The sequence below is a fragment of the Pelophylax lessonae genome (assembly GCF_965119305.1).
Source record: "Pelophylax lessonae genome assembly, chromosome: 1".
Taxonomy (NCBI): domain Eukaryota; kingdom Metazoa; phylum Chordata; class Amphibia; order Anura; family Ranidae; genus Pelophylax; species Pelophylax lessonae.
This window is the reverse complement of record NC_138768.1, coordinates 729,593,810-729,619,704: the sequence shown is the minus strand read 5'-3', so window position 1 is coordinate 729,619,704 and position 25,895 is coordinate 729,593,810. Positions and strand designations below refer to the sequence as shown.

Sequence of the window (25,895 nt, the reverse complement as noted above, 5' to 3'; positions counted from 1 at the left end):
CTGACTTTTTTGGGAGCCAGTGACATACAGTGGTCAGTCCTAAAAGTATGCACTGTCACTGTACTAATGACACTGGCTGGGAAGGGGGTTAACATCTGGGACGATCAAGGGTTAACTGTGTGCTAATCCAGTGTTTGTGTACTGTGTGGGAGGTGCTTTTACTAAGGGAAGACATGGATCCTTGTCTCTGCTTTGCAAGAACACAGAATTCATGCCTTCCCTACTGACAGTATGGCAATCTGCCTCGTTTACACAGCCATTCTGCCACTGAAACAAACGATTGGCAGGTACCTGCGGACATCGAGTCCACGGTACCCGCAGATCGGCTCCCAATGTGTATAATGACAGGGGGAACTAGCCACCGATGGCACGCAGTCGCGCCCACTACCCAGAAGTGCGGGATCGTGTATATATACGTGATCTTGCGCACAGCCGCCAACCTGTATTCGTAAAACTGCTATAGGGCGGTTGGCAAGTGGTTAACCCCCCCGGCGGTATTCCCGAGTGTGGCTCGGGTTAACTTTCAGTACCAAAAGCGGTAACCCCGAGCCACACTTGGGATTACACCAGAATGTTACTTACCTTCCCTGCAATCCCCCGCCGTCCTCCCTGGCGTCCTCCTCACACTCTCTCCCCGCTCTGTGCACGGCCGATTGCCGGCACTTGCCTTCCGGTTCCCTTCCCTGCGAGCATTGCGGTGCAGGGGGGTGGAACCAGCGGCAAATTCAAAAGTGTAAATACCCAAATGACATGATACAATGCTGTGATCCTAACAGATTACACTGTATCATCCCATTTCACCACAGGACTGCACCTGGTGACTTTTCCAGTGCCCTGCCTGTGCTTTTCCAGTTTTTGTGCCTGGAAAATTGAGAACGACCACGGCGTCCAAAAATCGTTCTTTGTGCGCAAAAGCGCTTTTAGATGAACTGGAAAACAGTGACAGCGAAACGGAGTTACTTGAAGAACTGAGCGATAGCGATTTGTGGGAAAATTCGTCATCAGGTATGGAAAGGACATTCTGATGTCTCTTTCTGGCATATAGTTTGTGGAATTTGGGAAGTTGGGAAGTATATCAAATGATTCTTCAGAATTTCCAATGAAACTCTGTTTCGCTGTCGCTGTTTTCCAGTTCGTCTAAAAGCGCTTTTGTGCAACAAGAACGCTTTTTGGACGCCAGTTTTCGTTCTCTATTTTCCAGGCACAAAGAACTGGAAAAGCACAGGCAGGGCACTGGAAAAGCCACCAGGTGAAATCCTGTGGTAAAATGGTATAATACAGTGTATTCCGTTAGGATCAAAGCTTTGTACCATGTCATTTAGTGTATTTACACTTTTTAAGGGAGGGAGAGGGGGAGAGAAGACAGCACATTACATGATAAGACCTACCCCGAAAATAAGCCCTACTGTGTCTTTTGGTGCCAAAATGAATATAAGACCCGGTCCTATTTTCGGGGTAACAAGGTACATGAATGTCAGTGGTCAATAAAATGACATGATAGGTTTTGTAATAATCTGCTTAATATCTCAGTTCCTTTTATTGTGTAGGGTTTGTGTGCCCAGATACTTCAGGGTAGGTTTAGGTATTTAGGAACAATGATCTGTTTCTTTGGGATAGGGTTTTCAGCCTTGGTAGGTATCAGTATACTTGTGAACACAAACCCGTACACAACCACATATATCACTTTGTTAATTTGTGTATATATGATTATGTTAATATTTGTGTTTTGGAGTGTTTTTTTTTACTAAAATCATGTTTTACCTATGCTAACAGTTACCACTACTAACACAACTAACACAATAATTACAGTTAAACCAGCACATTTAACATACTTCCACATTCCTTCGTTCCCAGGCTCTACTAATCTTTTTTAAATAACACGCATGCTTTTCCTCTTCTTTTCCATGGGAGGGAATGCAATACAATAGCGACTTTTCATGCGTCTTCATAGAGGATCTCATGTTTGGGATACCTGTGGAAATATCTGATCTAACAAAAGACTATTTCATAGGAGTCCGTGTCCATCATTACATTTTTTTTACATACAGATCTATCGATAGAGGCCTTAGGTTTGACTGCTCTTGTTTTCTACAGTCAGAATAATAATTTTTTAGTATAGTAAAGAATTAAACAGGTACACATTAACTCTAGAATGTCCCTTAGTCAACATGTATATTGTCTTACAAAAGCCATGGCTTTGAACGTGGCTTTATATCATATATCAGCTAATTCAAGCTTTAAAATTGTATTCAAAACCTGCCTTCTGCAGTATATGAATCAGGAGTCACACACAATTAAACCATAGAGAAAAGTCTGGGATCTTAGAATTAAAGTGGTAATAAACCCAAAATGTAATGTATTGCTGCTTAACAATCATTAGATTTGGTGGCTGCATTCCTTTTCCTTTTTTAGACGTTTCCCCTGGAGATTTGGCTAGTAACACACCACCTATATTAGTGTCCCCACTCTGGATGAATGAGCACATGGGACACCTTTGGACAGCAGAAATTTCAGTCTGGGGGGGAGGGAAAAAATCAGATGTTCTCGCAGATTTAGATACATTAATAAACTCCAGCTCACACTTTATAAGCAGTTATAGAAAACAGTTTTTTGGGGGGGTTAAAGGTTTTAAATGCATAAAACTGATTACTGTATGCACCTCCTCAATTATAAATGGTTTACCCCATCCCTGTAAACCAAGAGTCCCCAAACTATTGCCCTCCAGTTGTTCAGAAACTACAATTCCCATCATGCCTAGTCATGTCTGTAAATGTCAGAGTTTTGCAATGCCTCATGGGATGTGTAGTTCCACAACAGCTAGAGGGCTGTCATTTGGAGATCTCTGCTGTAAGCCGAAACGTTCTGGAGAGTTTGTTCTTTTGAAAAACAACAGACATACTGGTTGGATCACCAGATGAACTAAAGGAAAGAAAGCCTACAAGAGAAAATCAATGCAACCATGACATCTAAGAATTAGTAAGCTGCAATATAATAAATGTTGGCTTTGGGGTTTATTACTGCTTTAATTATTACCAGGAAACCCTGCATATGTGTACAACATAAATAAATGGCGCTATATAGTGCTGGACTCCATATCAGCTAGTAACATTCAGAAACCAAATGTGTTTTTAGCTGCCCTTTGATTCAGCATGTTTCTTCTTTTCAGATTATTTATAGCTCCACCCTTTTTGGAATTTTGAGCAGGCAAATTATTCTCAGGACAGCAAAATACTCAACCTTGTAATTAGTATTTACTTTTCAACTTGTTCCCAGTGGCTTTTATAGGCTTTTGTAGCATCCCTGTGTAAAAATGAAATGACTCATGTTTTCCTTGTGTATCGAAGGTTTAGACATTTGGAGGCCCATCTATAAAAGTATTTTTAACCACTTCTGGAGCGGAAGGATTTTCCCCCTTAATGACCAGGCCATTTTTTTGTGATTCGGCACAATTGTTACTTTAACGGACAATTGCGCGGTCTTGCAACGCTCTGCCTAAATAAAATTGATGTCCTTTTTTTCCCACAAATAGAGCTTTCTTTTGGTGATATTTGATCACCTGTGCGATTTTTATTTTTTGTGCTATAAACAAAAAAAGAGCAACAATTCTAAAAAAAAAAAAAAAAATATTTTTCTCTTTCTGCTATATAACATTCCCAATAAAAAAAAAAATGTAAAAATCTATTTTTTTTCATCATTTTAGGCCAATTTGTATTCTGCTACATATTTTTGGTTAAGAAAAAAAAAATCCCAATAAGTGTATAAACTAGGGGAAAGATTTATGTCATTTTAATTTTTTTTTACTAGTAATGGCGGCGATCAGCGATTTTTAGCGGGACTGCGACATTGCCGCGGACAGATTGGACACCTAACTGACACTTTTGACACTTTTGGGGGGACCAATGACATTACTGCAGTAATCAGTGCTAAAAATATGCACTGTTACTGTACTAACGACACTGGCAGGGAAGGGGTTAACACCAGGGGCAATCAAAGAGTTAACTGTGTCCCTAGGGGGTGCTTTATAACTGTGTGGGGGATGGTCTTGCTGCATGAACACAGAGACCTGTGTTCCCAAATAAGAGGAACACAGGATCCCTGTGTTAATAACTGACAGAACAGCGGTCTGCTGTGTTTACAATGGCAGACTGCCGTTCTGTCTCCATGGGGAGCGATTGCTGGTGTCCGGCAGCAATCGCAGCCGCCAGACCCACTGATCAGCTTCCCCTTAGGTGAATGGCCACGTTTGTGCCTCCGCTAGCAGTCCCACAAAGCGACATGCAGGTACATCGTTTCACGGGACAGAGCCGATCTGCCGCAGTAAAACTACGGCGGCTGGATGGCAAGTGTTTAAGAAAATACCCCTTCACATTTGAAAATCTAAACATTGTGCTTAGGAGATAATGCAGGTGAAATCCTTATTTCTCACTCTCCCGGCAGCTGGCGCACTTTTCTTCTGTGTCCGCCCATACAATAAAGAATTGCTGGTCCTGCATTGTACAGGTATGTGATGTCAGAGAGCTGTGGCTGGTCAAGCTGCACAGTGGGGTTTTCTCAGTATACCAGTCATATGGTGAAGAGGAAGCTTGTGAGAGTCAGTCCTGGTTCACACTGGTGCGGTGTGGGAAACCCTGCGATTCAGTGCCGGTTCCCGCATCGCACCAGAATTGCACAGTGGTTCACACTGAGATCTTCAAATCGCTGGGGGTGTCAGTGTAACATTAATGACACCCCCAAATTGGTTTGCAGATCGCAGTGCTAACTGTAAAATGGTGCAGGAATCTGATCATGTAGGTGTAAACACCAATGTGATCTGATTCCAGTACGAACCTATAGAAATGGGTCCTGCACCATTTTGGTGCGAATGCGGTGCGATTTCAGCCATACAGTTTGTATGGCTGAAATCGCATCGCACAGACATATCTCATGTGATCTGCACAGCAATGCGGTACGAATCACATGCAATGTCTGGCATCGCACTAGTGTGAACCGGCACCGAGGGATAAAGTATTTCACCTTGTTACTTTGCACCCTACGCAAAACAAGTAATTTACAATTTACAAAAACATACATGTATGAAACATTGGCACCATAGCTCACAAACTCACTCATACCGGTAAAACCCAAACATACACCTCACTCACAATCCAGCTATATAAGCCAATGACCATATATATTCATATTCCAATGATTAAAGTGTATAGCTATTAGGGATTGAGTGACATAATGATCCCAAAGGGTCAAATATACATTGGATGCTTTAATTCATAGATTAGGTGATCACATATTGTGAGTAATTACATTTGATGAATCCGCCACCTGGGATAGAAGAAACTAGAATAGTTCAAAACCCAAGTCTACTGTATATGGATAGAATGTACATACAGTTGCAGTGGTCTAGAGGTAGCTCCTAGTCAAAGCTATATAAATTGTGAACCAACTGGTTCTGCTAGTGCAACAAACGCTCATACTTGCATGGTTGCATGGTACTGCCAGAGAAAGTCAATACATACTTTGATAGCCCCCCTTGCACTGTGAATCAGAATAGCACAATATTCTAAGTCGTATTTATATGGGCTCAACTTGGATGCCCACAATGGTATAGTATGAAGTCCATATAGGCTCTATGATGGAACCTTGGTCCATGCTTCAACACCCAGATACAAGTTTATATGATACTTATCAAATCCAGATCTCCAGAGTGGGCTCTATGAGGGACCCATTGATAAATCATCCATTATTCAAAGCATCCTGTTCCAAATAGGTGACTTAATGGTCATACATGAGGGCGGGTGGTGCCCAACTGCTAGGTAAATGTTTTTAGCTGACTGGAGCTTAGTTTGACATTCCCATCGATAAGTGGGAATATTCCAAAAGTTGCACATGTAATGGCACAAAGTAGGCAATAAATATTATTTACAAAATAATATTTTACTTCTGTGTTCCACTGCACCAAATTTCTCAGAACACTGGAAACAGGGATTACAATTTAAAGGCAACTAGTAACAGGTGAGTTTATATAAGCTGTTGAATGTTAAAATGAATAAAGTTGTGCAGTGTTAAGCTGGCCTGACCATAGCCATACACTAGTGGAATTTAGTTAACCTCCCTGGCGGTATGATTCTGTCAGGAATTACATACCAAAAGCGGTACAATTCTTTTCATGGAAATTTGGCGTTATGTATTATAGGCCTACAATTCTTAGTAATTACTGACTTAAACCTGACCAAAACAAGACTCTAGTAGACATCCCAGATGTGATAAATTTGAAACACAAACGCATGAATTATAATCAAATCAATAATATAATTTTATTATTTAATATATATAATAAAATTATATTATTGATTAGATTATAATTCATGCATTATATATTATATATATATATGTGTGTGTGTATATATATATATATATATATATATATATATATGTAATATATAACGCATGAATTATAATTGAATCAATAATATAATTTTATATATATATATATATATATATGTGTGTGTGCATATATATATATATATATATACATATATACACATATATACATATATATATATATATATATATATATATATATATATATATATATATATGCATATATATATATATATATATATATATACCGGTGTATATATATATATATATATACCGGTGTATATATATATATATATATATATATATGCATATATATATATTTTATATATATATTTATAATATAAAATGTGTTATGTGTTTGTGTTTTGTGCAACGTTTTTTTTTTTTTTTAATTTCCCTCCCTAGTTCCGCTCCCATGCAGCATTGCTGCTGCAGGGAACGGAACTAGGAAGTCATCACACCGACGGAGGACGGAGGAGCGGCGGGACTCTCGGCTGGCGGTCACAGCAATGAGAGATCATCGCTGGATCGCCAGGATAAGGTAAGAGAACACCGCTGCGCTCTCTGCACATCCACCCCGAGCGTGACTCGGGGTTACCGCTCCTGATAGAAAAAATCAACCCCGAGTCACGCTCGGGATCACCGCCAGGGAGGTTAAAAAAATATTTGTTTTAGGAACGGTCGTTCGATTTTCTAATTATTAGTGGGTTCAAGTTTACTTTTTTTTTTTTTCTTTTTTACACAGTGATGAGAAAATTAAAAGAAGCAGAATGGATAATTTTTCTCAAACAAATTAATTTCTAACAGTGAATGTGGTTTTCATTGGGGAAGGTCCATTCACTCCAAAATTGAATGTGAAAAGCAAACATTTTTTTAAGTACTTTCAAACGACATTCATGATGTCATTGAATGTACTGATGGGAATTTTCACAGGGAAGTTTGTACAGACATTTGTTTGAAAATCAACTACTGATTTTTTTTTTTTAACCCTTTTGTGTGATAAAAAAAAACATATTTGCCAATGTTTTATGCAAAACTTTAATTAAAAATTTACTAGTGTATGGTCACCTTAACTTGTGGAAGATTTCAGTATATTATATTTAGCTTTGTGTCTGTCTGAATCCAACACTTCAGGCTATGTTGGGAGTCACCTAAAATCTGATATCTACTGCCATATCAACTGTGGGCCCTGAAGTTTATAGGGGAGAAAATGTCAGAAGACCTTTCACCCCTGTTGTAAGTTGAAGAGTCAGACTTAGAGTTAGTAAAGCTAAATAAAGGAACCTCCATTCTGTTTTAAAGTGGGATTCAAGCCTAACACTCTTCCCCCTGCCTACCCTGTGTAAAAAAGATCTGTATACTTAACTTTATTAGTTTGCTCTGATCTGGTCACATGATCCTGCAGCTCCTGCTCCCCAGTGTCAGTGAGCGTGTCTGCAGGGGAGAAGAGGGAGCACCGACAATGGCTGGGCCACGAGAGCCATGTGGGTGATGTCCCAGATTCGAAAATTTCCAGCTGTTGTCATGCACATGTTAGGCTTCAATTCTTCTTTAATTTTATTCTGATTCTTACATCAGTAAATCATGGTTGATTCTCTTAGCTCTAATGAGTGGTGCTATTCACATACTATGAAGGAATGAGAACGTATAACCAGCACAGTACAATACAATAAAATAGACCTTACATAAAACACGCTACTTGTAACATTAGTGTTAAATGACTACACTCTCATGAAATAATCAGATCGAAAACATTTGATGTATGTATATATCATTAAGTATTGTGAGATTGAATCGTGTTTTAATGTAACAAGTGCTATAAAAGTGGAGAGTTTAGCTGAAGAATGACTTACCATGAAAGAAATGTTATACAGTACATCTTTTGGTTCCTATACCAGAGACATAGGGGTTGATATACTGAAGGCAAATAGGCTTTTCACCTTGCAAGTGAATTTGCCCCAGGACTTAGTAAATGTGGTGACGTTTCACTTTTCAAAAAATATCCAATCACATGCAAGGAACATAAACAGCAATTTTGCTTGCACATTATTGGAGGATGGAAGTCAGAAGAGCTTCTACTCATTTACTAAGCTCAGGGGCAACTTCCCTTGCAAAGTACAACTTCCTTTGCAAAGTGCAACTTCCCTTGCAAAATGAAGAGTCTATTTGACTTTAGTAAATCGACCCCATTGAGTCCTATAGATTACAGAACTGCATTCCTGCCTTTGATGAGGTAAGGCACATTATGGGGCACATTTTCTACCCTGGGCCCCAGAAATATTAATCTGTAGCTTTAAATTAAAGTATATATGTCAGCAATGATATTGACTAAATCCCTTTGCCATGGGAACATTAGTAAATTATTAGGTTTAGTATTAGGTAGGACTACAAAATAAGAGATATGTGAAAGGCAAAACTTATGAGGCACATCTAAGTGGCTATTGATGTGATATATTCGAAAGTCGTATGCATAATAAATGTGTAGGCAGAAGTAAATGTAATATGCAAAACCATTTACCTAAATCATCCAGTCTAATAGTTTAAAGCCCTTTTCTCTAATTCAAAAAGTGATTTTTCTTCTAGCCAAGCGTAGAAATTCCCATTAGATGTTTTGGGCATGATCACTAAACAAGGAAGCAGAACAACAGATGTATAAAAACATGAAATACATAAATTAGGACTCTGAAGGAGTGAGAAGTTAAAATACTGTATTATCAAATGCCCTCTTTGCCTTTCAATTCTGCAATGAGAGGAGTGGTCATTTTGGCTAAAATCATGCCACTAGTGTATATGAAGAACAAAAATATAGAAAGCATATTAATTAAAAAAAAAAAAATAATGTTGTAGATACTGTCTCTGCAAGAATTTACATTTCTCTTTAATAAGGTCTGTTATATCTTTTTCAATAACCTTAAAATAGTGCTGTATAAAAATGCAATTCCAAGTATTTACATTTCTTAAAACCTCTACAGGTACATAAAACAGATGTAGAAGACCAAAATCTCTCCAGGAGCTATTGGGATACACTGAGACGTAATACAAGCCAAGCCCTCTTTTCGGACCTTGCAGAGGTATATCAAAACCTCTCTGGTCCAAGAAACACTTGTTACGTTCCATTGGATTACATTTTCATTATCTCAAATTATCAGTGTTATTTCCACTCTTAAGTTATATCCATTTTTAGCATGCTATTGTCTTCTATTTTTATTTTTGTTGTATGTCACATGCTTTCTTTGTTCTGTTCTCTGTTTAATTTCTTGTGAAATTCTTCAACACTACGGAAGAGAAACGTCTATACCAGTGGGTGTTTATATAAGTAGTGTGTGGCTGTGTGTATGTTTTTTTTGCATCTTAGTAATGTACCCTTTTAGAAATTAAGTGATTGTATGCATCATTTAGTAGTTTTTCCAAGCTCCAAAGGTTCTGTGCTTGATTTACAACATTGCCGATAAAGGTGAATTTTTAAGGTTATCAATTAAAAGGCCAGTTGCATCCCCTGATCCTTACCTGCTATACACTCAGGTTAGTCATACATATAGGCCTGTTCACAGAGTGGTGACGGTAAATGCATTCACTGGGGTAACAGAGAGCTGTAAAGACTCTGTAGGTTAGCAAACATTGTCCCTGATAACCCAGAATGAAAAAATCTGGTTAAAAAAAAAAAACGTTCTTGTGTAATTATTAATTTGCTTTCAGCATTAATTATTTACATAGTTCCATAGTTGTTGAAGTTGAATAAAGACAACAGTCCATCCACTTCAACCTGTGCAGGTGTGTGTCACGGACATGTATTCATATACCCATAACCCTGAATGTTGTGATCCTTGAGATGCATGTTTAAGAGTATTTAAAAAGTAGCTATACTCCCCGCAGTTACCACCAATTGTGGAAGAGAGTTCCACAATCTTACCGCCCTTACAGTGAAGAACCCCTTACAGTGAAGAACCCCTTACGTAGCTTAAGGTTAAACCGCCTCTCCTCTAATCTCATTGTGTGGCCACATGTTCTCTTACACTCCTTGAGACTAAATAGTTTTTTCCTATGCTGAGGTCACCATTGAGGTATTTGTAAATCACAATTTTTTACATTTTATTAAAATAAGATGGAAGATCTTGGGAGCTTGAAAAGAAGGTACTGCTTATTTTATCACACTGCTCATAGAAATAGGTTTCCAGCCCTATGAAAAGACTTAACTATTTAAATAATGTAACATATTTGCAATAAATTAGCATGATAGTCCTTTATAGATGCGTTCCTACAAATGTCCACTGTAGATGTCTTGTGACATAGAGTAACTGCTGATATTCTATCTAAAGGGCATGGATGAGCTCTCCAGTTCAATGATACATACCACACTGCTTGTGCACTTTTTTGGGAAGAAAGGGAAAATCGAGCTCACCTTTGAAGATTTTTACAGGTAAGTTATATATGTAGGCAACCTGGTAGCAAAACCAATTGAGGCCAGTGGCTATTCTTTCTTGTTTTCAGCCCATGTTGGTGTGAGAAATCTCACCACTGGCAAAATACCTAATAGGTATCCAAAAAGGAGGGCCATATTATCTGTCATTCCTCTATTGTATATTAATGAAAACAATAGCTGATCCCCATCTCCTCCCTTTTTGCACGCAAATAATCTTAGTGGTAGAGACAGAGTATGAGGGAGAGGGGATCTTACCAGTATACCAGATCCAACAACAACCTTGTTTTTCTTCTTTTTAAAGCATAACCGTTTGATACATACATCTGCTCTGGGGAAGCCATATTGTGTTAAGGTCTAAGTTTAAGCAGAGGAATGTTGCAATATTTTTTTTTTATTAGTAAGGAATGTAAAATTTATTAGAACAGCGTGCACCTTATATACTGCAATAAAGTGCACATGAACCCCAAATCTAATTTTTCATTATGTTTGGCAGCATGATTCACTGTACAGTAAACCCCCCTCCATTGCGGGGGTTACGTTCCGGACCCAGCCGTGAAAAAGTGAAAATCCGCGAAATAGAAAAGCCCTATTAAAATGCATTGTAGGCATGTTTTTTTTACTGTCACTGTACATGTAAAAGCATTTTAAGGTCTTTAAACACACTTTTAAAACAATAGAAACTCATTTAAACACATAAAAGATACTGAGAGACATAGCAAGAGCTATGGAAAACACAAAAATATTTTATTTTTAATGATTTATATAGTAAAATAACATTACAAAAAAACCCGCAATATACCGGGACCGCAAAAACTGAACCGCGATGGAGCGGGGGATTACTGTATACAGTTTTCCTTAGAAACTCATTTTTTTAATATGTTGAAAAGTTTCTTGCACTGGGAAACTGTAGTAAAAGAACTTCCTGTTTGAAAAGAGCATTTCAGTTGGCCGTTGGGCTGCCAATAAACTCTTCCCAGTGGCATGCTAAGGAAATGTACAAGGCAGACTGACATTGCTGCTGCTAATTGCAAAGCAGTGGCTTAGTGTTGTTGGCCAGAAACAGAAAATTATCTTACTAGCATGGTCTCCAGGTAAGAAAAATGACAACAGATCCAGAAAAATAAATTTGATCAAGAATACTATACAGTGAGCTGTGATTCTAAACATAATGAAAAATTGATTTTAAGTTTAAAGCATACACTTTAGATTCTATTGTGAAAAGATGCTTGGTTGACACAGGTATGAGAGAAATGGGATTTAGGGGAATTAAATAAATAGCCTCCATCCTTCTTAAAGATAAGAAAATCATGACATTCACCAAACATTCACTGCAAGTGAATCTTCTTGGTGCGTATGTTTTAAAATACAGTGATGGTATACCACCAGTGAATGTTTGGTGAAAGTCACAGTCGCTGCTTTATAAATATGCCCCTAATGTTACATGCTAGTCAAATGTTGATCGAGCTACTTTTCTGTTGTAATAATGCGCTGTATGCTTTTTTGTTTTATTTTTTCATCCCATAAGTAAATCCATTGGAAACTCAAATTAAATAAATTACAGATGCATGTTATTATTTGCAGTTTAATGGGATATACAGAATACTTAATTCATCCCAAAGGGAAATTGTTGCGACACACTTAACAAAGACAACACGATATCACAACAAGAAACTGCACAAGATACAAAAACACAACAAATTTACCAATAACAGCCATTAGCACCAAATTAAAACTATACTACAAATATCCATCTATACAATTAAAATACAGCATAGAATAAATAACACAGTTTAAAATACCAGACAATCAAACTACCAAATGCAAATAATACACCACTTTCTCCAACACCACCCCAAATAATAACCAACACAATACCAACATACAATAAAAACAACACAAAATCCCGATCATAAACCAGAATTAAATCGTCACCTCCAGCCCTCACAGAGAAAAATGATATAACTTGATCACCACAGGCAAAAATGATTTCCTGTGTCGCTCTGTGGTGCATTGTGGTTGTAACAATCTGTCACTGATTGTACACCACAGACTGACCAGCGTATTGTGGAGTGGGTGGGAGGGGTTGTCCAAGATTGAACGTAACTTGAACAACATTCTCTTCCCCAACACTGTTGTAAAAGACTCCAATTTCAATCCAACATCACTGGCCTTGTGAATCAGTTTGTTGAGTCTGTTGGTGTCAGACACCCTAAACCTGGTTCCCCGGCATGCCACTGCATACAGGAGAGTGCTGGCCACCACAGACTCATGAAACACCTTCAACATCGTCCGGCAGATGTTAAAGGACTTCAGTCTCCTCCAAAAAGTAGAGGCAGCTTTGGCCCTTCTTATAGAGCACCTGAATGTTCTTGCTGCAGTCCAGCCTATTATCTATGTGTACCCCCAGATACTTGTAACTCTCTATTACCTCCACACCCACTCCTCAGATGGAGATTAGCATCACTGGTGGCTTCCTCTTTCTGAAATCTACAGCCAGCTTCTTTGTCTTTGTCACATTTAGATACAGATGATTATCCTCACACCATGTGACAAATATGAGTTCTACATAGGCACACAGTAACCCGTGTGCTCAAGGCCTAATACAATACCCAAGTGTAACATTATTTGTTTAAAATATGTGCCATTTCTGTAGCAGATGATGTGTGCAATGACTTATAGTTTCTATACAATAAATACATATTCTTGCTATAAAAATTGGGTTATTTTATTTCATTTCTTAGATTCATGGATAACCTTCAGACTGAAGTACTTGAGATCGAGTTCCTGTCCTATTCTAAAGGCATGAACACCATCAGTGAAGAAGACTTTGCCCACATTCTTTTGCGCTACACAAATGTGGAAAACACTTCAAGTTACTTGGAGAATGTACGTGTACGATTACCAGAAGAAAAGGTAATTCTTTTCAGCATGTCTGCAAAACATATGAATTATATACTATTTTGTTACCTTACAAGAAATTTACAAAGCACATATGGCATATTACTGTCAGGCTTTACATGTTAATAAAGTAGACTTAGGTTAGCTGCAGATCATAAGCTCACCCAGGTCATGGGTAATTTGTGTATGGTTACCATAATTGTACACTGCCTTGAAAAAGTATTCATACCCCTTGACATTTTCCACATTTTGTCATGTTACAACCAAAAATGTAAATTTATTTTATTGGGATTTTATGTGATAGACCAACTCAAAACTTTTTATAAATATATATCTGAAAAGTGTGATGTGCATTTGTATTCAGTCCCCTTTACTCTGATACCCCTAACTAAAATCTAATGGTACCAATTGCCTTTCATTAGTCACATTATTAGCAAATAGAGTTCACCAGTGTGTAATTTAATCTCAGTATAAATACAGCTGTTCTGTAAAGCCCTCTGAGGTTTGTTAGAGAACATTAGTGAGCAAACAGCATCATGAAGGCCAAGGAACACACCAGGCAGGTCAAGGATAAAGTTGTGGAGAAGTTTAAAGCAGGATTAGGTTATAAAAAACTATCCCAAGGTTTAAACATCTCATGGAGCACTATTTATTTCATCATCCGAATATATATGGCAAAACTACAAACCTACCAAGACATGGCCATCCACCCAAACTGACAGGGAACTGACTGGGGGACACAGCAACATGTGGAAGAAGGTGCTCTGGTCAGATGAGACCAAAACTGAACTTTGTGGTCTAAAAGCAAAACGCTATGTGTGGCAGAAAACTAACACTGCACATCACCCTGAACACACCATCCCCATTGTGAAACCTGGTGGTGGCAGCATCATGTTGCGGGATGCTTTTCTTAAAAATGGAGTGGGATACAGGGCAGTCTTTGAAGAAAACCTGTTAAAGTCTGCAAAAGACTTGAGACTGGGGCGAAGGTTCACCTTCTAGCAGGACAACGACCCTAAACGTACATAAAGTCAATGATTACATGGCGCTCTCTGATGTTGGTGGGTGGCATACCATGAGGTAAAGAGGTAAAAATATAGAAAGTAAAAAATGGTAGAAAAATATAAAAAAGGATGAGGTGGAAGGGGGGAGGGGGCCCACGAAAGCGGCTGCCAGCTGGAGCAAGGAGAGGCTCTGAGGAGAATATAGAAAGAAAGCAGCGCCAGCTTAGTGAAGCATAAGGTTTATTAATACAAATATGGTGCATGGAGGCTGTTGTCTGGCAGCCTGTCTGATGGTGCTGTGTTTTAGTTTTAGTCCCATTTTAGTCATCTGCCATTAATTTAATTTTAGTCGACTAAAATCGCCTGTACATTTTAGTCGAATAAAATCATTTAGTTAAATTGTAATGCATTTTTAAAGTTGTTAACCCACTGTGACAACTTTATATATTCGTCTGTGTCTTGTTAAGCATTTCTATAAAATTTCCAAACTCAACCCTGTAATGCACACAGTGCTCTGGACATGGATAGTCTGAAGAGAAGGCCTGTAATGCATTGCACAAAGTGCTCTGGACGGTGGTCTGAGGAGGCTTGTAATGCTGCACAGTGTTTTGAACAGTGGCTGTAATGCTACGCAGTACTCTGGATGGTGGTCTGAGGAGGCCTGTAATGCTGCACAGTGCTGGATGGTGGTCTCAGGTCTGAAGGTTGGCCTGTAATGTGCAGTGCTCTGGATACCAGTGGTCAGAGGAGGCCTATAATGCTGCACAGGGCTGGATGGGGGTCTAAGGTCTGAGAGAGGGCCTGTAATGCACAGTGCTGTGGATTCCGGTGGTTAGTGGTCACTGGTCAGAGGAGGCTTGCAATGCTGCACAGTGCTGGATGGTGGTCTCAGGTCTGAGGAATGGCCTGTATTGCACAGTGCTCTAGAGGCCAGTGGTCACTGGTCAGAGGAGGCCTGTAATGCTGCACAGTGTTGGATTGTGGTCTCAGGTCTGACTGGGATGGCCTATAATGCACAGTGCTCTGGATGCCGGTAGTCAGAGGAGGCCTGTAATGCTGCACAGTGCTGGATGCTGGTCTCAGGTCTGAGGGATGGCCTGTAAAGCAAAGTGCCCTGGATGCCGGTGATCAGAGGAGGCCTGTAATGCACACAGTGCTCTGGATGGATGGTGGTCTGAGGGGAGGCCTCAGGCCCGTAATTGTAATGTACACACACTCACAGTGGGTGCTCTCTGCTCTGGAGGATCGTTGTCATGACTTATGAGTCGGGAGTGGGACTCTTGTCGGGACTCGGGAGGCCTGTAATGCACAGTGTGGCTCTGAACGGTGGTCTGAGGACTCGGAGGCCTGTAATGCTTGCTGCACAGTCGCTTGTTTGCTGGGAGTGGAAACAGGCGGTGCTCCGTGGAAACCGGAAGTTAGTTCACGAGGGTAAATGTCCCTGCCTCACATTTTCATTTCGTTTTCATTCGTTAGCGAAAGTGGAATTGATTTTTGTCATAATTTTCGTCAGTGGATGAAAATGTGGTGTACTTTTCGTTTTGTTTTCGTCACTGTAAAAATGCCTCTGATGAAAATTTTGACGAAAACGTTTTCGTTGATGAAATGAACACTGCTTTTCATAGTTGTCAATGTTTTTCATCCCAAGTTGCTTTTTGTTTAAGTTTACTGGCCCTTGCGTTGTTGACTCAAAACTTCTGTGTCTGAACCTATGCAAAATGTGCTAAAGATTGAGATTCACAATGTTAAAGCTGAGCTCCAGGCAAAAATCTAAATAGACAGATGATATATAATATATTTATCATAAAAGTGATATAGTATTTAAAGATGGTGCCTAAGGAGGTCAGTTTCTGGCTTCTTGTATGTTATGGATACTCCAGCAGTGAGATCCCCCCAATATTATCCCTTTCTTTGTTCCTGTTCACATTTGACATTTTGGGTGCTACTGTATACCCTTGAATGTTTGAGCACTTCCTCTATGCATTCTTCATAATATAAAATTGATAGCAGCTTCAGCATGTAAAGTGGGGACCACAATTGCCAAAGGGTCTAAGGGACTGAGATTTCAACAACAGAGTCCCTAAAACATAAATGCATTATCGGTTTATCGGTTGGTTTAACTCTATAGCATCTACTAAAAATTTCAGTTTTGGATGAACTGACCTTTTAAACTATTGTATGTATCTAAATTAGATGTACAAGAACAAAGGATGCGTTTTTTTTTTTTTTTTTTTTTGGAGGTGAAAAGATAGAATTTCACTTTGTACTTCCAAGTGACAGATTTGGTCTCCTTTTTGTTTGGAGACATGTAGGTTTTATTGATGAGACTGCTCTGCTGCCAAGAAGAGAATTTCAAAGTCTTCTGAATAACTGATGGGTTTCTTAGAACCTTGTGTATCTAACTGGTTCATTTCTTGTGTAACAAATGCATTGTATGACTGGTACCTGTGCAATAGAATTACCTATTGGCAAAAAAATGCCTCAGTGCAAACAAATAGGGCTGATGCTACAAGTAGTCCCTGAGGCGTGGGATGTTTGGGATGTATTCTTCTGTTTGTATTTGTGGTAGGATCAGGTTAATCTGTATTAAGGAAAACTTGCAAACAGTTTTGTCTTTGCCTGTAATGGTTACACTTTGGCAGTGTTGACAGTGCTGCTTGTGGACTAGAAAAACTTAAAGTGTACTTAGAGCAAGACCTATTGTTACCAAGACTTTCATCTTACTCCCTGGTCGAAAGCTGAATGGCCTTTAATTGAGCGCTGTGTCAATGGTTTCTCATCGCATCTCACCATATAAAAACAAGTATTGTTGTATCATTTAAGAAAGTATGTGAAACATACTATTTATTGGCTTTCACCTACATTTAACACCTCTTTGTTTTATTTCTCTGTTGTAATGTAAGCACAAGGGTCGTGTTTGAAATGTTAATGACTGAAGACTGAAAGTTGTCTGTTTGTATTGGGGATATGTATGGCAGCCCATGTATCTAGGTATAAGGTGATTTACGTGAAGCAACCTCCCGCCACACAATTATACAGACTTTTTCTACACCGATATGACAGGAGGCATCCATACGTGTTTGCAGTAGTCTTTATATTTGTCTTCTCACTCTATTGGAATGGTTTAAAACTAGGAGCACTGTTATGAATCCTGGCTTGGGAAGGTCAAGGGAGTTGTCATACCCCCTCCCTTGATATGTGCCTTAATGTACTCTGTTACCTACTTAAACAGTGTAGAAAAGGTGTCTTCACATAGAGTGCTGTGTAAACAGTTATATCCAGCCTATCTATAGGAGAAACAGAGCATTATGGGAAGGTTAACAGGAATGTAGCATGGGAGTTCACTGCTAAAGTTGCAGTGGGCAAGGACACAATTTTGCAGAAAACGACGGATGTGGGTGGGCATCTTACCGTATGGAAAAGGTTTAAGCCCCGTACACACGTACCGATCGTCGGCCGAATCTGTTCGGTCACCGAACGATCGGCCGATTTTCGGCTTGTTAGTATGATGCTTCCGACAGCCGACAGCGCACTTTCGGCCGAACAGAATCTGTCGTGCAAGCATTAAAATTTTTGTTGGCCAACACCAGAACGGCCGATTGTTCGCCAGTCAGTACAGATTTCGGCCGACAGACAGCAGATTTGCAAGACTGGGCATGCTCAGAAAATAAAAAAGACAAGGAAAGTTAACCATCACATGACATCACTTCTGCAGTCGGCTGTTGTTGGCCGACAAAATTCATGTGCAGTCTTTTGCACTTTTCAACAGACACGACAGCCCTCGGACAAAAGACGGCCGATCGTTCGGCCGACGATCGGTACGTGTGTACGGGGCTTTAGATGTAAAGTAGTCCACAAAACGTAATATTTACATATTCTACTCAAGCAATAGTACATAAGTAGTTATCACTCATACCCTCTTATGTAGAAACAGGACGTTTGCTTGAAGAATAGAATTTTCAGCAGCCTGAAAGATCTGAGGTCACTCCCAATTTCCTGATCAAAGGTGGATTTCTTTTTTTGCACCATACCTGACTAGACATGATCAAGGCAGATTCACCAAACTGTCAAATTTAGGTGTCTGCTGCAAATGAAGTTCACTGCTTTTAAGTGACAGAGAATCTTCCTTCTGCCTCTGCCGATGGAGAGATTTTATAAATAGAGGGGTGTACAATTTGGTGCACAATTCAGAAAGACAGTAGTGAATAACTGCAACACTACGTGATTGTTTGTGACTAGAGGTGAGAAAATGGATTTGCAATATTCTAGGATTAAAGTGTGCCAGGGATTGGACAAGTCTGATATTTTCCAGCCAGACCATTTTTATTTGCCAGGGTGACAATTTTAAAAAGGTCTCTAAACAAAATGCTGATACACATTAACAAGTACCTATCCCACAGTTGTCTTTCTGTACATTTTCAAAATACACAGGTGGTGGGGGTGCCAAAGTCTATATAAATATCAGCTTTTTGAAAGTATTTTTGTTTTCTGCTTGTGGTTGTTTTGAACCCTGAGAGGGCTCTGCTGGGGCTAGGACACATTGCGCACACCATGATTCTTTTTCTTTGTAACAGCTGAATGTATTTAGTACCTTGGTGATTCAGTGGATTGCTATGTCATTACTCCTCTCTATTTGCTTTCCCATCTCACAATTCTAGACGCTGCAGTGACAGGTAGGCAGATGGAAGTGTCCATGCTGCAATGACAGGTAGGCAGATGGAAGTGTCCATGCTGCAATGACAGGTAGGCAGATGGAAGTGTCCACGCTGCAATGACAGGTAGGTAAATGGAAGTGTCCACGCTGCAATGACAGGTAGGCAGATGGAAGTGTCCACGCTGCAATGACAGGTAGGCAGATGGAAGTGTCCACGCTGCAATGACAGGTAGGCAGATGGAAGTGTCCACGCTGCAATGACAGGTAGGCAGATGGAAGTGTCCATGCTGCAATGACAGGTAGGCAGATGGAAGTGTCCACGCTGCAATGACAGGTAGGCAGATGGAAGTGTCCATACTGCAATGACAGGTAGGCAGATGGAAGTGTCCACGCTGCAATGACAGGTAGGCAGATGGAAGTGTCCATGCTGCAATGACAGGTAGGCAGATGGAAGTGTCCATGCTGCAATGACAGGTAGGCAGATGGAAGTGTCCATGCTGCAATGACAGGTAGGCAGATGGAAGTGTTTTCAGTGTTTCAAGTGTTGGCGGAAGTGTTTTCTAAGCAAATCACAGTTGCCAACATTTGAGAAATGTTTAAAGAGTTACTTTGCTATCAGACATTTATCAAGACTGGAGCCGACAGAATTTGGGGCAGCTGTGCATAGTACTCAAATAGCTTCAGTTAAAGCAGAACTAAACCCTCCTATCCTTTACAGCCAAGAAAGCTGTTATTTAGCCTTGGTTTGATCTGCAGTTGCCATGGTGCTGCACCAGTGATCAATTATGGCACCAGCCATTTGATGACTTGACAGTTTGGTTGAGAGCACAAGCAAAAGTGAGTTTTCATTTATGGCAGTGTAACTATTTTGGAAAATTGCTAAATCGATGGGTGTAGTTTTGCTTTAAGTTTTGAAAATGAAAGCTAGAAGCCGATTGGTTTCAATGCACAGCTGCTGAATATTCTGGCTGCTCCAATTTTAACAAATTTCCCTCCATGCATGGGTATTTCCTGATTTTGTTGGTTGTTGTGTCAGCTTTTATGTCTAGTGATTTGCTGGGCATAGCATGTTCTTTGTCAAGCCTGGCTTGTCTATAGTCAGATCGTTAACAATGTGTTTGCTTACATGTTGACCCAGTATGCCTTTCATGTAAGTAAACACTATTTTTACTTTACAATGCCTTTAAAGTTTTATTTTTTCTCTCCCTGGCTCGTAAATGATGAAAATACTTGTTTAGTTTCATCTATTCAGTCCTTCCACAATTAACCCTACTTACTGGATAGAGAAATTACTGTTTTGGTTCAGTCAGAAAGAGGAATAAAAAAGAGATCACACGAAAAGTATGAAGTGATTTATTTGAAAAGGATTTGTCCACATTTCAGTTATAGATCAAACCCACTGGCACCTTCTTGGAGCTCCCTAAAGCAGCTGCCTCCAACTGAAGTTTTGGGTGTTCCTACACCACCTGCTGCATTCTTCATACTATATAGTGGAATAAACATTCTATGAGGAGAATGGAGCTTATTGGCCATGCCAGGTGCTTAGGCCTTGAAATTCAGGCTCAGAGATGTTATTAACCCAGGAGGCAATGGAAGCTGGAAACTAGGGGGTTTAACTCCAGTACCCCCCAGAAAATACTGACAAATACTGTATTTCACCATATATCAAATAAACCCAGCAGTCTATTGCACCTAGTGCCTGCTCCTTGTTGCACACAGTGCCCAATGTTTATCTCAGCCAGTGTTAAACAATGATAGTTTGATGCATGGGAAACATTTAATTGCTAAAAAAGTACACATAATGTCAACTGCCAAATTAATATTAGTGATGCAATGTTCAATGATGCAATAACAATGGATGCAACAATACGGCCACAGAATTTAACTAAATCATTTGAATGTCAATACCTGTCCCCCCTTTAGATTACACTCAGTAACTAAAGCAGCCCAAAGATTAGTCTTTTTTTTTTTTTTGTTCAACCAGCGGGTTGAACGAAAAAAAAAAAAAAATTCTTGATTCCCCCATCCACACACTCAATGTGGATGGGGGAGTCCTCCCCACTAAGCTATTGTATATTGATAGTTAATGTTTTAAGTCACATGACCAAATTCATACTTTGTGGGTGGTGGAGATGCCTGCACTGCTTCTCCCCACCTCTCTCCTTAACATGGAAATGGGGATTTAATAATGCACCACTCACTAGATCAGGGGTGTCAAACTCAATTTTATCGCAGGCCACAACAGCATTATGGTTGTCCTCAAAGGGCCGGTTATATGTGTAAGATTAGATGTCCAGAGCACCCCACGCCCCCTTACACCCTTACATGTGATGTCAAGAGCCCCCTCCCACAATCAGAAGTCAAGATTCACCCACCCTTCCTTACATCACAATGCACCCCTTACCTTGTGCTGCTGCCAGGAATAAGATGCTTGTGGATCTGGAAAGAAGTGCAGACTCTGGAGGAGAACCAGAGGAGGGCTGGAGTCTGCTGAATGCTGAGACCGGGGGGGGGGGGGGGGGAGAGAGGCAAGGTGGGGTTGCAGCTGCATAGAGAGGTGCAGGATATGTACGAGGAGTTCTGCCCTCCTCTTTGCTGCGAACTTCTGAGAAGAGGGGGGGGTGGGCAAAGGCAAGCACAGAGGAGTGCAGGATCTGGTAAAGGGGTTCTGTCCTCTCTGCCGCTGACTACAGAGACATGGCGGGGCAGAGAAAAGGGGGGTGCCGCATCTGCAGGAGAGGTGCAAGGGCCACATGAAATAGCCTGGGGGGGCCACATTCCGCCCGTCGGCCTTGTGTTTGACAACTGTGCACTAGATGTCTGAGGGCGGTCATCTCATGCTACATGCCTGATGGACCTTTGGTGACTATGGACAGGTATGCTGTCTCATTACATTATCGGGACTTCTGTACAACATCAGTGACCCTTGCTTCTATACTATGCAGGGATCCATAACTCTAGCTAAGAGCAATTATTTTATTCCAGTCTGATAAAGATTAGCTGCATGTACAATTAGATATTTAAGTACTTCTACAATCCAAGAAATGCAACACAGGAGAGACATAGAGCCACTGCCAATCGCCACTGTGGAGCAGGAGGAGAGGCATGTCCCAGAATTTTGTATAGTTTTAGTACAGAACAGGAGCATGCATGTAAAGGGGACTCCCTTAGGATTCCATATGTCGCGGGGAACAGGAAGAACATGGAGTGTGTCAATGTGGCTGGGGGACACTTTCAAAAGTAAAAGAGCAGGAATTTTTTTTAGAAAAAATAGCAAATACATACAAGTTATAATATTATCTGTTTCATGGGAAAATAAAGTAATGTCACTTTAAGTCCAGTACTCCACTATGTTTTCTTTATTATGAGTTCCAAAAGAAATGTGTAATGGCTTTGTACATTTTTGCTTTTTCTTTTTCGTCACCTAATATGAAATATTGCATATTAATGTTTTTATTTGTTTTTAGCCAGCAGGTGGAGCTTTAGTCTCCTTTTTGCAAGCTTTCATGAAACTGTTTAAGGCTACATGTACACTGGCCACCCCTAAACGTAACTCTCCTGGTAGCAGAAAAATGCTAAAAGCACACTATTTTGCCGCGTTTGCGTTTTGTGCCAAAACGTTCCTCTCCTGAACGTGATTCTTCTGCATTTAGGAGAGAGACGTTAAACTGCCCCTAAACTCTGCTTCTCCTCAGCTCTGATGAAAGCTTATGTGTACATGGGCATTAATAGTCTAATGTAAACAGCCTGTTTACAGGGTTTCGTAGCTAAAGCTACAATTTAAACACATAATGTTCTGAATTGCTCATCCCAGTGCCTCATCCATTATTAAAGGACTTAGTTCAAAGTTGCCTTCAGACAAAGCCAGTTGTGAGTGCAGGCTGATATTGCTGTGCTGCCTTTTTAGGTAACCCATGGTGCTCTAGCAATCCTTTGTCATATGCTAAATGTTTATTTTTAAAACAAAGATTATATATGCATATCGCAAAAAAACAACATAAAACATTGGTTTAGAAATTTAAAAAAAAAATTGTCCCAAAATCATTATATATTCCTTCAGTTCTATGCAGCACAGTCTCTCTAAGTACAGAGGGTGATGCTTTGAACCAGGTAACACTTAAAGGATAAGTTTATCTTTGTAACATGTTACATGTTTCACCTGTTTTAAAGGTAGGTACATGTAACAAGTTCCAGCATCTGCACCCCGCACGGCTGATCCCCCCTTCCCTGTGACAGCGGGCGGGGATTTTCTCCCCACACTCGCTTTCACAAGTTGACATCAGCGCAGCCAAGGAGGGCTCCGCCTACACGATTACATCAATCAGTCACAGTTTCCTGTGAATGGATAGACTACAAGTACTGGCAGCCATTGCGGCTAACGTCTTGCAGTTCTCAGTGAACTCTGAGGGCACTGGTGAGCACTCTGGTAATTCATTGATTCTTCCTGCTCTCAGGTAACTGCTTACCCGTATGATGTGATGTACAGACAGAAAGCTATCTTGAGCGCCTGCAGGAGCCTGAGATTGCACCCATAAAATGCTGATCGCGGGTGCAATGCTCTGCAGGCTCCTTAGAAAAAAAAAATAAATGTACATTTTTTACAAGCAAAAAATGTGCATTTATTCTTTTTTTCAAAAGGTGAACGTATCTCATAAATATTGTTCAGCAGGCTTTATTAATGTTCAATATACAGTATTTCATTTAAATCTACAATACACCTATCATTTTCTTTGGAACAAAAAATGTGTGTTTGGTTTCGGTGAGGAGTTATGATCAAAATGTAATGTAATAAAACGCTTTGGAACTATTTACATTGTGCTAAATGATCTGAAAAACCTGCATCAAAAGCTATGCACTAAAATGAAGTGAGCGGAATTTCCTTGATGCGGTAATGACAGTAATACACCGAAAGATCTTCCCACCCAAAAATATACATTCTATTTTATGGTAGATTAAGATTGGCAGATGGAAGAGTTAACCCTTTCATGGCCAAGGGCCATTGCCCAGGCATTTAGCAGTGTAAGCAGTAACTCTATGAAGCATATTATTAAAGCAGAAAATGTGACAGTCAGCAAATATTCAATGCATGCGAAGGATTAACCACCTGAAAATGTTTAGTGCAGGTCACATTCACAATGTTAAAAAAATGCCCCATGACATATTTGCACATTTAAATATATATATATATATATATATATATATATATATATATATATATATATATATTTACCCCTTCAGGTGGTTATATATACACGCACACACACTATATTTTCTAAAGTATTGGGACGCCTGCCTTTACATGCACATGAACTTTAATGGCATCCCAGTCTGTAGGGTTCAATATTGAGTTGGCCCACCCTTTGCAGCTATAACAGCTTCAGCTCTTCTGAGAAGGCTGTCTACAAGGTTTAGGAGTGTGGCTATGGGAATGTTTGACCGTTTTTTCAGAAGTGCATTTCTGAGGTCAGGCGCTGATGTGAACGAGAAGGCCTGGCTTGCAGTCTCCACTCCACTTCAGCCCAAAGGTGTTCTATCAGGATGAGGTCAGGACTGAAGGGCAGTCAATTTCCTCCACCCGAAACCCGCTTATCCATGTCTTTATGAACCTTGCTTCATGCACTGGTGCGCAGTCATGTTTGAACAGGAAGGGGCCATCCCCAAATTGTTCCCACAAAGTGGGGAGCATGAAATTGTCCAAAATGTCTTGGTATGCTGATGCCTTAAGAGTTCCCTTCACTGGAACTAAGGGGCCAAGCCCAACCCCTAAAAAACTACCCAACACTATAATCCCCCCTTCACCAAATGATTTGGACCAGTGCACAAAGCAAGGTTCATAAAATCTTGGATGAGCCATTTTGGGGTGGAGGAACTGACTGGCCTGACCTCAACCCCATAGAACACCTTTGGGATAAATTAGAGCGGAGACTGCGAGCCAAGCCTACTCGTCCAACATTGGTGCCTGACCTCACAAATGCTCTTCTGGAAGAATGGTCAAACATTCCCAAAGACACAATCCTAAATCTTGTGGACAGCCTTCCCAGAAGATTTGAAGCTGTTATAGCTACAAAGGGTGAGCCAACTCAGTATTGAACCCTGGGATGCCATTAAAGTTAATGTGCGTGAGAAGGCAGGCGTCCCAATACTTTTGGTAATATAGTGTTTAAATACATATATACAGTGGGTACGGAAAGTATTCAGACCCCCTTAAATTTTTCACTATTTGTTATATTGCAGCCATTTGCTAAAATCATTTAGGTTCATTCTTCTTCCTCATGAATGTACACATAGCACCCCATACTGACAGAAAAAAACAGAATTGTTGACATTGTTGCAGATTTATTAAAAAAGAAAAACTGAAATATCACATGGTCCTAAGTATTCAGACCCTTTGCTCAGTATTTAGTAGAAGCCCCCTTTTGATCTAATACAGCCAGGAGTCTTTTTGGGAAAGATGCAACAAGTCTTTCACACCTGGATTTTGGGATCCTCTGCCATTCCTCCTTGCAGATCCTCTCCAGTTCTGTCAGGTTGGATGGTAAACGTT

General features: G+C 40.0%; 1 protein-coding gene across 6 annotated transcripts in view; it reads left to right on the top strand.

Annotated features, from left to right (window-relative positions):
• The window catches only part of MICU3 (mitochondrial calcium uptake family member 3), a 262,043-nt gene that overhangs the window by 213,467 nt on the left and 22,681 nt on the right, over positions 1–25,895 (top strand). For 4 of the 6 annotated variants that reach the window (XM_082243038.1, XM_082243037.1, XM_082243040.1 and 1 more), the window contains 3 exons: positions 9,348–9,446; positions 10,692–10,792; positions 13,537–13,708. In XM_082243038.1, the coding sequence (XP_082099164.1) occupies positions 9,348–9,446; positions 10,692–10,792; positions 13,537–13,708 (372 nt within the window). The remainder of the gene's footprint in view (positions 1–9,347; positions 9,447–10,691; positions 10,793–13,536; positions 13,709–25,895) is intronic. The other 2 variants (XM_082243041.1, XM_082243042.1) reach the window with 1 other exon arrangement.